The following is a 12,218-nucleotide window of genomic DNA, read 5'->3' as shown; positions in this document are numbered from 1 at the left end:
TATACAAACTAAATTTTGATCCGAAGAGCCAATTTTTTTATAGAAAAAAAATCGAACAATAGAATATAGGTAATATAATTTTTGTCTATGTGGGATACAATTATGTTTCTCATATTTATTTATTTATTTATTTAAGGATCACTTTAGTTATCCATATTACCTTATGCATAGACATCTTAAGTAATACTCCCTCCGTCCCCTTTTTTTTTTGTCCTGTTTGAAAAGTCAAATTTCTTAAGGGAACATCATTTATTATCTTGTCTATCTTTTAAAAATGTATAAGTTTCCAAAACTACCCTTAAAAAAATTTATCAAAAATTTGAATTAGTAAATTAATAGGGGTATAATAGGAACATTAGTAAATTAATGACTTTTTTTTTTTTAGAAACAGGACAATATTTTGGGACATCTTAAAATGGAATAGAGGACAAAAAAAATGAGACGGAGGTAGTACAAAATTAGGATGTAACATGTGTTTACAAGATGAAACATTCAATAGTAATAATGATGAAGTGGTTTTATTTAAGTGAGTGATGTGCTCATTTTGAATTTTGCACAAAGTATTATAAATGGATCGTTTGATATTAAAATTAAGAAAATTAAATTGGAAGAAATGAAAATTAGCTTCCTCATTTTTGTGGATAGGTGGATAGGTTGCGAGATGTCTTACTCACGACTTACTCACTAAAACGCCTTTGATAGAGTTTTCCAACAAAACAGATTTGGCTTTTTGGAAAAACTCTTAAAACACAAAAGTGACACACAAAAACACTTTCAAAAACAAATAAAATATTCAAAAATCTTTTTGGATTTGATCATCAAACAATTGAGTATATACAAATCACATTTGAACACATACAATTACACAAATGAAATAGGCATTCATTGAACATTAGACTCGTGTGTTGTGTGTGTGAATAAAGTATGAACTAGTCCATAGTCTAGTATGAAACTTCAATGATCAATTCAATCAAATCATATACAACTAGTACGAAGTCAAGTGGCCTATCTCACTAGTAGAAATGAACATATATGACCTCTCACCAAAGTGTTTACATTTGATTGAAAACTTTTCATTTGGTTTCCATTTTTCACACTTTTAATCAATACAATTCAATTTTGAGAAGTGATGCCATAAATTTTTTTATATTTCTTTGATGAATAAGCATTTGGCTTTGGCACCATACATTTGAATAAATTTTTGCTCCACATTTTCCTAGTCAAACTAGTTTTCAAAGCAAAGCTTTTTTAGCTCTTTCTCTTTTAGATACTAATGTTTGTAGAGCTATTTGACATAAAAATAAATGTGAGGAGATATATAGGCACAAGTCTACGCATATATCAAGATCAAACAAGACTATTTACTAATCATTTATGACAAGTTTGAAGATCTATTTACAACAATCAAACATAGATTTCTAGAAGTCGCTTACACTTAAAAGATGAACATACATAACAAGTTAAGCTCGTAAATGCATTACGCCATTAGTACGGAGGTACTAGGCCAAACTCAACATGTAATATACACAACACAAGCGATCAAACTTTTTGAGATTTTTTACTTTTATAGGCTTTTGAAAATTTCAACACGCTAAAAAACAAAGCAAGATCAACAAAACAGGTTAAACAAAATGAAGACCTATAAAAGAAATATGCTATGATTGGAAGTAAAGACACAAGAAGATTGCATATGTTATAATGCATGAAACTATTACCCTAATACATTGAAAGCATTAATGCATAGACATAATAAGTGATCATGCATGAGTACCCTTCTTTATGTACATTGTACGACTGTTTTGGGAGGGGTACAATCGGCATAACTTTCAAATCTTAGGGTGATGCTAGCTAGGCATGATAAAATGTTTTTCAACATTTCCATAACATCTCTAATGAGTTGTCCCTCATTTTCTCCTGTAGCTTGATTTCCCTTTGGCATTCTTCTTGAGTTATCTTAACCACATAGAGAGTCAGCCATCTTAAGAGCTTGAAGCTTAAAGAAATTTGGTCTTTTGTGCCCTCGCACGTCACAATGATGACTAAAATGCTTCACTAGAGGTCCCATTTGACTCTTGGGCAATGACTTCCCTTTTTCCTTTGGTTTTGGAGCAATGGTTCTCTTTACAACAGTAGAGATCTCAACCTTAGGCTTCTCCACTTTAGGTTTCTCTACATTCTTGGCCAACACGAACTTCACGTCCTTCTTGGGTTCACTACTTAAGCTTCCTTCACCGATATAGCCTAAACCGGTCTTGTCATTTGAAGGCTTTTGAGATGAAAGCATGTTGTCAAGCTTCTTGGTGGAGATGCGTTCCACTTTGACATTTACTGGTGTAGGGTTAGGATTTGTGGCTCAAGTCCAAAACAATGAATTTGTAGAGAATGGGTGAAAGAGCTAGATTGATTATGGAATTGACAACAATTAATCACAACCCTCAAGCATAAACCAACATGAATTTACACGTAAAGAATTGGTGTCCGAAGAGGCATGCTATTGATTATGTGGTGAATACAGATCTTAGGGTTACAATAAAACCTTTTTGTTTTCTTCTCCCTCGTTCTCCTCCCCCCTTTCTCAGGAGCTTCTTTCCTTTATATAACCTCCTTCCCCATCATCCCCATCGTCCACTTGTTCCCCATCTGTGACTCTACTTGAGTATATGTCACGTCAAGTATTTCCTCTGGCTCTCTGTGAGTGGCGGTAGGTGAGGTTACACTGTTCAGAGGTCTTCTCCACATAAATGCGGCCAGAGAAGTTGCAGCAGTGCCTTAAATGCGGTGGTAGCAGCTTTTCCTTTAGATATTTCCTCATTCTTATCTTCTTCAGATATACTTAGAGCTTATCTTGATCATTGGGGTTGCTAGAAAAATCATTCGGACCTTCCACACGTTTGATCAATCAATACTATTCGCGTCCGAGGAATAAAATCTCTTCAGACGGAAGGCAGTCTCCTTGGACGACAACCATCCTTCTTTCTGGGGATCCTTCTTCCAGATGGGCCTTGCCTTTACCATCTCCTTCTCTTCAGACGCACAGTAATCCTCGTATAGGGCTCTAGGCTCACTATGTTAGATTGGGCCTTTTCCCCCCACAATAGCCCCTCAAAATTTTAATTTTTCCCTCGCATCCGAGGAGAAAGAATAAGATTTTGACCCGCCACGTAAGGAAAGAGAAGTAAAAAAGTTTAAAAGAGAGAACTCGTAAATACCTTAGTTTACACGTGCGCGGGCATAGAGACAAGCGCTTCATTATTGCCGCCGTCAGTTCCATGTTCCCAAAGCGTTGTATTAATTACTCCAGGCGGCGTTTTGTCTTTTGCATCCAACGATGGATTGTTGATCCAACGGACAGGGTTCTTCTTCGGAATTCGGACGGGATGAATTACACCCTTTCACCTGTCCCCGTATATAAACCCTCAAAGGAGGTTATTTTTCTTTACTTTACGCATCCTCAGAATACCCAGCGAACTCATTCATTCAAAACCCTTCAAGTTTCTTCAATTTTCTGTCTTCTTTCCTTCCAGGATCTACCAAGAGTCCATTTTGAGTCCAGAGATTGTTCTCCACTCTCGTCTGTGTAAGTTTCGGCATCCTTTGGTCCCTTATTTTCTTCTCGGCTAGTATTTTCAACCTTCAAAACCCGTTTCCTGGTCACTGCTTCAATCATTCTCTAAAAATGGGTAAATTCCAACATCTCGTCGATAGTCCGACGTTGATAGAGGAATTTAAGCGAAATTATGGCATACCGCGGGGGGTGAATCTGAGATATTGCCCTCCGGAACGGATACTAACGGCCCGAAGAGAGGGAGAGGTCGTAATCCCAATGATAGCCTTTATCGAAGGGGGAATGACCCTTCCAATGGGTTCCATCACCTTGAACTACCTTCGCAACCATAGACTCTCTCCTGAGCAGTGCACGCCCAACACCTTTAGGATACTAGGAGCTATCGATGCCTTGAACCTACAATTAGGATTAGAGCTGACTGGGCATGACCTGGTACATATGTATGAGTGTCATAGCCAAAAAGGGGTGGGATACTACCTTAAATCCCGATCCGACATCGTTAGATTGTTCTCCTGCCTTCCCAAATCAAATAAAGGGATGAAAGACGACTATCTAATCATCTCGGGCGCATGGCATGACGGTATACACTGTCCGACTGAGCTAGGTGTGACTTCCTAGACTTAGGATTTCTAACAATAGTCTTAGGATCTTCATTCTTCATAACCTGTTTTTTTTTTTTTATGCCGTCATATTTCAATTTTCTGACCAGGTTTGTTTGTTTGTTTGTTTGTTTTTTTTTTTTTTTTATAGATAAAAGACATACTACTCCTTGGCTTAGCCTTACCAACACTGCCACCCTTAATTATCTACTACGCTCGGAGATATTTGTGAGTGAAGACGGACAGCTCTGGTCCATCCCCCTCATACTGGGCTACACACTCAAGAAAACAGATATTCAGCCGGCCAGCAACGCCATTACACAAGGTGATCACCGGCTTTGGCGAATAGACGTCGCTCGGCGACACTTTTTAGCGCTATACGATCTTGAGCCCGTTCCACACCCCAACCCACAGAGTGTTCCATTGCTAATCTGACCAGTTCAACAAGTCCCCCTCGAGCCAATGGTCGTAAGAGAGAGGGTCGGCTCTTCATCCTCTTCGCTAGAGGAACAGATAGACAAGTTCAGATTTGAAGGAGAAGCTTCAGAGGGAGTGCAGGTAATACCCTCCTCAGATTCCGAGGAGGAGGCTGACAGGCAATCCAGTGTCCACCAACCAATTCTGCTAACCACTCTCCCAGAGGACTCTTCGGAAGAAGAAGAGATGTCCGACTTAAAACTTCTGCTGAAGACGAGGGACAAGAAAGCTGAGTCCAAAGGGACGGGGACTTCCCGACCCGTGGTGAATTTACCTCTACCTCCACCCCCACCTCAGGTTCTTGATCCGGGTTTAAAACCAATACCGGACTTAAAAAAAAAGAGACCTCTCGAGCCTGAAAAGCAGGAGGTGGTGATACCACCTAAGACCACAAAACAACAAAAGGTGGTGAGGATCATCCGTAGAGAGTCGGGATGATCCTACCCTGGCTGACGTGCGCCGAGGGCCACGCACGTGGTCTCCCAGATTGGAACTAGATGGCATTCCTTTTTCTTGGAGACCTCTATTAGAAACTACGATGGGGGAAGAGTGGGGCTGATAGCTGAAGCCTTGGAGCAACCACTGCTCCTCCCCCGAGACATGGAGTCATACAGGCATTTCAGCCAATATGAACTTTTCATATCCTTAAAGAGGGACCTGGCCATGGTAAGCGTGCTTATCCAGCTCTTCGGTTGGCATGCTAATTTTTTGTATTTTATGCTAACCCTTCTACTTTACTGTGCAGATTACCCAGCAAGTCTTCGTGGCCGAAGAGTGGAACCGAAAAGCCTATGTTGAAGCCCAAATAGAGGCCCACTCTGGGTCCGAAGCAGAAAAAACTTTGGGCAGCTTAAAGGAGGAGGTCTTTCAGATCTCCGAGCAGCTTAAAGGGGTAATCCAGGAAAGGGATAGCCTCAATGCTGGCCTCCAAAATGCTGAGAGCTAGGCCAAAGCCTAACGCAAGCTGCTAAATGAAACTCAGAACAATCTGGCCTCTGAGAAAGCTCTTGTGAAGGAACTTCACACCGACCTTCAGAAGGCCAGGGAGGCTACTAAGCAGGCTCAGAGGGACGCTCAGCTGGCCAAGGAGGCAACCGAGGCCGAAAAGAAAGCAGCATTCAAACTGGGTGTGGACGTAACCGAAAAAGGGTTAACGGAGCAGTTCGCCTCGGTTAGCCGAGATTACTGTGACATAACCTGGGGCAAAGCACTAGATGCTGCCGGGGTGCCTGCTGATTCGGAGTTAAGGCTGCCTGGGAGCATTTACTATGATCCTGACATCCGAGAGCTCCTAGAGTCTGACTTTCCTCCCCTAGAATAACTCCCTGAAGCCTCAGAGCAACCTTTGGTCAGCCAAGTTCCTCTGACCACGCTTGAGGTTTCCAAGGAGTCTGGCCAACTGGGTGCTCAAAGCAAACCAGCTGAACCATCCAAGGACAAGGGCGAGAACTCGGAAAAAGAAAGAACTTCTTCAGAGCCCAAGGATCAGGTTTCAACAGCTGCGGTTACTCAGACGAGCAAGGCCAATGACCGTGTGATCCCTCAAACAAAATCTTAGATACCTAGGGTTTTTCTTTTGTACCATTTTTTCTTTTTTAAAGCGTAAAGGATTGTAGACTATCCTGTTTTGGTTAATGAGACGGACTTTATTTTTACTTTCAGTGTATATCACATGACTTATTCTTGCTACAAATAACTGTACTTTACAATTATGGTAATGTAGATAAACATAATCACCCTATCCTGCTGATAATATATATAACTAAAATTGGTTCTGAAAAGGACAGTACATAAAAGTTGCTATCAAGTAATGAATATAACAAGTATTATAAAAGTTGGATAGATCTTTTCGCACGTACACTAAGAATATTAGCATAGGTCAGAGTTGATGTTAAACACAGTTAAAAATGTCAGGCAAGATTCATTCTAAAGTTAACCTTCAGTATTAATAGCAACGCAGAAGTATTAACTAACTAAAAATCACCTGGTCCAAGGACTACAGGCATGATTGGATTTAAGTTTAAATACTTGGGAGAATCACCAAGGGGTGTTCACTAACCCAAATCATCTGGTCCGAGGACTACAGGCATGATTGGATTGAAGTTTAAACACTTAGAGAACCGATAAAGTGTTAACTAACCCAAATTATCTGGTCCGAAGACTACAGGCATGATTGAATTTAAGTTTAAACACTTAGAAAACCGATAAGGTGTTAACTAACCCAAATCATCTGGTCCAAGGACTACAGGCATGATTGGATTTAAGTTTAAACACTTAGAGAACCGATAAGGTGTTAACTAACCTAAATCATCTGGTCCGAGGACTACATGCATAATTGGATTTAAGTTTAAACACTTAGGGAACAATTAAAAATGACAAGTTATCATAGTGACCAAAGAAATGATTCGATTAATAATAGTACCTTTTAAGGTTATTTACATTCTAGGGACGTGGTATTACATGACTATCTAAGTCCTCCAGGAAATATGCCCCAATGTCAGCCCCTGAAGTAATACGATATGGCCCTTCCCAGTTTGGTCCCAATTTCCCCCAGGTTGGATTTTTCGCAGTGCAGACGACTTTCCTGAGTACCAAATCACCGGGTTCTAGGGGCCTTAGCTTTACGTTGGCATCATAGCCCTGCCTGAGTTTCTGCTAGTAATGTGTTAGTCGAACCATTGCATTTTCTCTCCTTTCTTCGATCAAATCCAAGCCTCCTTCTAGAAGTTTATCATTGCTGGTCGGACTGAACGAACTAGTTTTTAGAGTTGGGAACCCCGTCTCCAAAGGAATGACAGCTTCAGCGCCATAAGTCATCGAAAAAGGGGTTTCTCCAGTAGATCTGCGAGGCGTAGTTCTGTAAGCCCAAAGCACGTGTGGCAACTCTTCAACCCACCTGCCCTTCGCATCGCCCAATCTCTTCTTCAATCCATTAACTATGACTTTGTTAACTGCTTCAGTTTGCCCATTCCCCTGAGGGTAGGCAGGAGTAGAGTATCTATTCGTGATTCCCAGTTCGCTACAATAACTCCGAAACGCATTACTGTCGAATAGTAAGCCGTTGTCCGAGATGAGAGTATGAGGAACTCCAAAATGAGTAATGATATTCTTCCATACAAATCTTTGCACATCTACGTCTCGGATATTGGCTAGAGGTTCAGCTTCTACCCATTTGGTGAAATAGTCTGTGCCGACCAGAAGGTACTTTCTGTTTCTTGCGGAGTTTGGTAATGGACCCACTATATCCAAACCCCACTGTGCAAACTACCACGGACTAGATAGTAGGTTGAGGACTCCACTTGGTTGGTGTATGTTCGGCGTAAATCGTTGACATTGATCGCACTTCTTTACATAATCATGGGCTTTTTTTTGCATGTTCGGCCATCAATACCCTTGAGTAATGGCTCGGTGAGCCAAAGATCTACCTTTAGTGTGACTCCCATAAATTCCTTCATGTAACTCTTCTAGTAGCGACTCAGCCGTCTCTGGATGAATACATAACAGGTATGGTCCTGAATAGGATCGTTTGTACAATTTTCGGTCTTCGGACAGCCTAAATTTGGTAGCCTTCCTTCGAATTTTGTCAGCCTCCCCCCGTTCTTCCGGCAAAATGTCATCTTTCAAGAATTTGATTATAGGGTCCATCTAGTAGAGACTGTCTCTGATCTGGTGTACTCGGACTGCATCCCCTCCTGTCCCGGTGGGCTCATGGAAATCCTCGACGAGGATAACTCTTGGTAAATTTTGCTCCGAAGAAGTGGCTAGTGTGGCCAAAGAATCTGCATGTGCGTTACTGCTTCTAGGAACATGTAGCAAGCTAAAAAATTCGAATTCCGACTGCAAACGTTTGACTCGATTCAAGTATCCTTCGCTTCAAACTCCCCTTGTACTTGGCCCACAACTAATCTTGAGTCCGAGATCAACTCCACTGCCTTTCCTCCCATTCTTCGGACCATAGACATTCCCATCAATAGGGCTTCATACTCTGCCCCGTTATTGGTTGCACCGAAATCCAGCCTTAATAACTTTTCAATGATGATTCTCTCTGGAGATATCAAGACTAGCCCTACTCCAGAACCTTTCCGGTTCGCAGCGCCGTCCACATATACTTCCCAACGGGCAGGATCTTGTTGAGAAATCATGCCAACCGATTTTCCATCCATGTCTCTCTCTGTCGTTATTTCTTTTAAGCTGGGTTCCATGAACTCGGCCACTAAATCCGCAAGGATCTGCCCTTTGACTGAAGTGCGAGACATATACTTGATATCAAAAGCCCCTAAGATAGTGCCCCACTTAGCTATCCTCCTCGTATAGTCGGCACTTCAAAGTACGGTCTTAAGCGGGAGTTGCGTGAGCACAACGACAGTATGTGCTTAGAAGTAGTGGGGTAATTTTCGTGTTCCAAGTACTACTGCCAAAATAGCTTTTTTCAGTGGCAAGTATCTGATCTCGGCCTCATGTAGAGACTTACTCACACAGTAAACCGGCCTTTGTATACCTTGATCCACTCTTACTAACACTAGACTTACAGCATGGGGAACCACCGCGATATAGGCAAACAAGACCTTATCTGGTTCAGGGCTAGACATAATCGGTGGCCGAGCCAAGTAGTCTTTAAGTTGCTGGAAAGCTGAGGCACATTCTTCAGTCCATTCAAATTCCTTCCACTTGTTGATCAGCGAGAAGAAAGGTTTACACCTATCCGCGGACCTGAAGATGAATCGGTTTAAAGCAGCTGTCATCCCTGTTAACTTCTGAACATCTTTCAGATTTTGAGGAGGCTGCAGATTTTGAATAGCCTTTATCTGATCGGGATTAACCTCAATTCCCCTGTGTGTTACCATGTAACCCAAAAATTTGCCTGACCCCACACCAAATGAGCACTTCGAGGCGTTCAAGCGCAACTTGTGTCTTCTTAGGGTTTCAAAAACGTTATCAAGGTCCTTCACGTGCTCAGAAATAATTTTTCTTTTTACAACCATATCGTCTATATAGACTTCAACGCTTTTGCCCAATTGTGATTTAAACATCTTTGTCATCATTTGTTGATAAGTAGAACCTGCATTTTTCAGACCGAATGACATCACTTTATAATGATAATTACCAATGGGGGTAATAAAAGCGGTTTTTTCTTAGTCATCTGGGGCTAACGGTATTTGATGGTAACCTTGGAAAGCATCCAAGAAACTCATTCGAGGATGGCTGACAGTAGCATCTACTAATTGATCGATTTTTGGCATAGGGAAAGGATCCTTATTTAAGTCCGTGAAGTCTACACAAACTCGCCACTTTTCGCTCTTCTTCTTTACCACCACAGTATTTGCCAACCATTCGGGATAAAAAACTTCTTTAATAGCCCCAGCTTGTTTGAGTTTCATCACTTCTTCTTTAACTGCGTCCGCATGCTCTTTGGATGGCTGTTGAGGAGGCTACTTCTTAGGTATGCTCAGTGGGTTAACCCTCAAATGATGGCAAATGAACTCTGGATCTACTCCCGGGGCCTCGTAGGTACTCCAGGCGAATATGTCAATATTTCTTTTAAGGAAATCAATTAGGTCTTCTTTTTCTGGTTGAGGTATTTGAGACCCGATTTGAAAGTATCTTTCCGGATTGCCCCCAATTAGAACTTGCACTAAGTCCTCGCATTTAGGGCCTTCATTAAGATCTTCAACGGGTGACAACCGTCCTCTTAACTGCTATAATTCTCCCTCCGCCCTGACTAAGGATTTAGTTTCAGGCTCGTGTTGTATAGAAGCCACCAAACATTGTCTAGCCGAGGATTGATCTCCGCGGATTTCACAAACGCACCCTTCAGATAGATATTTAACTTTTTGATGCAGAGTGGAGGAAACAGCCCCTAGCGTGTGTAACCAAGGTCTGGCTACAATTGCCGTATAAGGGGAATAAACATCTACAACAATGAAGTCCACTTCCACTACTTCTGAGCCAGTCTGTACGAGCAACCGTATCTGTCCCTTAGTGACCATCCTTCCCTCGAAGCTAACCAGGGGAGAACAGTATGGAGTTAAGTCATCAAGCTTGAGGTTCAGCCCCTTGTAGAGGTCAGGATACATAATTTCCACCGCACTACCCTGATCTACCATCACCCTCTTCACATCATATCCCCTGATTCTGAGGGTGACTACCAAAGCATCGTCATGAGGTTGAATGGTTCCAGCTTTATCTTCGTCTGAAAAGCCTAAAACAGGCGGGACAGCCGATCTAGAGCTCTTCGGATCTCAACCAATATCCCCTGCTAGTAGCCGAGCCACTGACATGACTTTGGATGGCCAGGACCCTACTCTTCCTAGCGCTGCGAAAATGACGTTAATAATACCTAATAGAGGTTTCGTAGAGTCACTCTTTCCGGACCCAAAATTCGCTTGACCTCCTCGGCCGCTGAAGTGGTGCAAAAGATGCCTCAACCTGCCTTCACGGACCACCTGGTCCAAATGATCCCATAAACTTCTGCAGTCTTCAGTGGTATACCTATGGTCCTGGTGGTATTGACAATAGAGATTGTGATTGCGTCTCTCAGGGTTCCCTACCATTTTACTCAGCCACCTAAAGAATGATTCATTCTTGATCTTTTCCAGAACGTGATGAACTGGCTCCTTGAACACTGTATTGACTGCTTGAACATTTGTTGACCCCGACTGCCCAGCGAAATCTCTCCGTGGCTTATTGTTGTTGTAACGATCCGACTTGAAGTCCTTCCTGTCCTTGGGGATAATCTTATCCTTACCCTTCCCTTGCTGCTGATCTTCTTCAACTCTTTTATATTTTTCAATACGGTCCATAAGTTGACGCATGTTAGTGACAGGTTTTCCGGACAAGGATGTCCTTAAACCATGATCAGTAGGGAGACCCAGCTTAAACGTGTCTAGGGCCATTGAATCAAAGTTACCCTCCATATCATTAAACATCTCCCAATATCTATCTGAATACACCTTCAGGGTTTCACCCTCACGCATGCTCAAGGATAGCATAGAAGACAAGGGCCTGGCCACTCTTCAGCATGTGACGAAACGTGAACCAAAAGCTTGAGTGAGCTCTTGGTAGGAATTGATGGAGTCTACTTTCAGGTTGTCGAACCACCTCATTGCCACGGGTCCAAGACTAGAAGGGAATACCTTACACATCAGATTTTCATCTCTGGAGTAGACAGCCATCCTTTGGTTAAAATGGCTCACATGTTCCACAGGGTTCGTTTTACCGTTGTAAATAGTGAAAGTTGGCTGGTTAAAGCGCCGAGGAAGCTTTGCTCCTTCAATCCTGCGCGTGAAAGGTGACCTAGAGATTTGATTCAAAGTCTTGCTCATGGCATCATTTCCCACCCCTCCATGTGATAGCCTTTGAGGTTGCTTCTTGCGACGGTGTTCATCTTCATATGAAAAAGATTCACTGATTGGAGTTCGAGACCTTTGTTCATAAGTGATGTCTTGTTCGTCACCCGAGTCTTCATCAGAATGCGAGGCAGTACGTTTTCTTTTCGCATGGCACAACTCCCTTCTTAACCTTTCAATTTCTATTTGCATGTTATTCTTCTCTGCATGAGACACATGACTTCCGCCATG

At 42.1% G+C, this 12,218-nt stretch overlaps 1 protein-coding gene across 1 annotated transcript; it reads right to left on the bottom strand.

Annotated features, from left to right (window-relative positions):
* Nucleotides 1–9,663: 9,663 nt before the first annotated feature.
* On the bottom strand, nucleotides 9,664–11,615 carry LOC136064685 (uncharacterized). The gene is made up of 3 exons (XM_065766727.1): nucleotides 10,979–11,615; nucleotides 10,450–10,840; nucleotides 9,664–9,700 (listed from the first exon to the last, which is right to left on the bottom strand). Exons 1-3 carry the CDS (start codon nucleotides 11,613–11,615, stop codon nucleotides 9,664–9,666), a joined length of 1,065 nt encoding a protein of 354 aa, XP_065622799.1.
* Nucleotides 11,616–12,218: the final 603 nt, after the last annotated feature.

This window comes from Quercus suber, unplaced genomic scaffold, assembly GCF_002906115.3.
Source record: "Quercus suber isolate HL8 unplaced genomic scaffold, Cork oak 2.0 scaffold_736, whole genome shotgun sequence".
NCBI classification, from domain to species: Eukaryota; Viridiplantae; Streptophyta; class Magnoliopsida; order Fagales; family Fagaceae; genus Quercus; species Quercus suber.
The sequence above is the reverse complement of the archived record's forward strand: the minus strand, read 5'-3'. Positions and strand labels throughout refer to the sequence as shown.

Excerpts from the sequence above, each read along its gene's own strand:
- LOC136064685 (XM_065766727.1), bottom strand. The coding sequence starts at position 11,615 with ATGCGTGAGGGTGAAACCCTGAAGGTGTATTCAGATAGATATTGGGAG. Across the intron at positions 10,841-10,978 it reads CTCTACGAAACCTCTATTAG|GCTTTTCAGACGAAGATAAA; the intron begins GTATTATTAACG and ends CGCCTGTTTTAG. Across the intron at positions 9,701-10,449 it reads GTTAAATATCTATCTGAAGG|GTTCTACTTATCAACAAATG; the intron begins GTGCGTTTGTGA and ends TGAAAAATGCAG.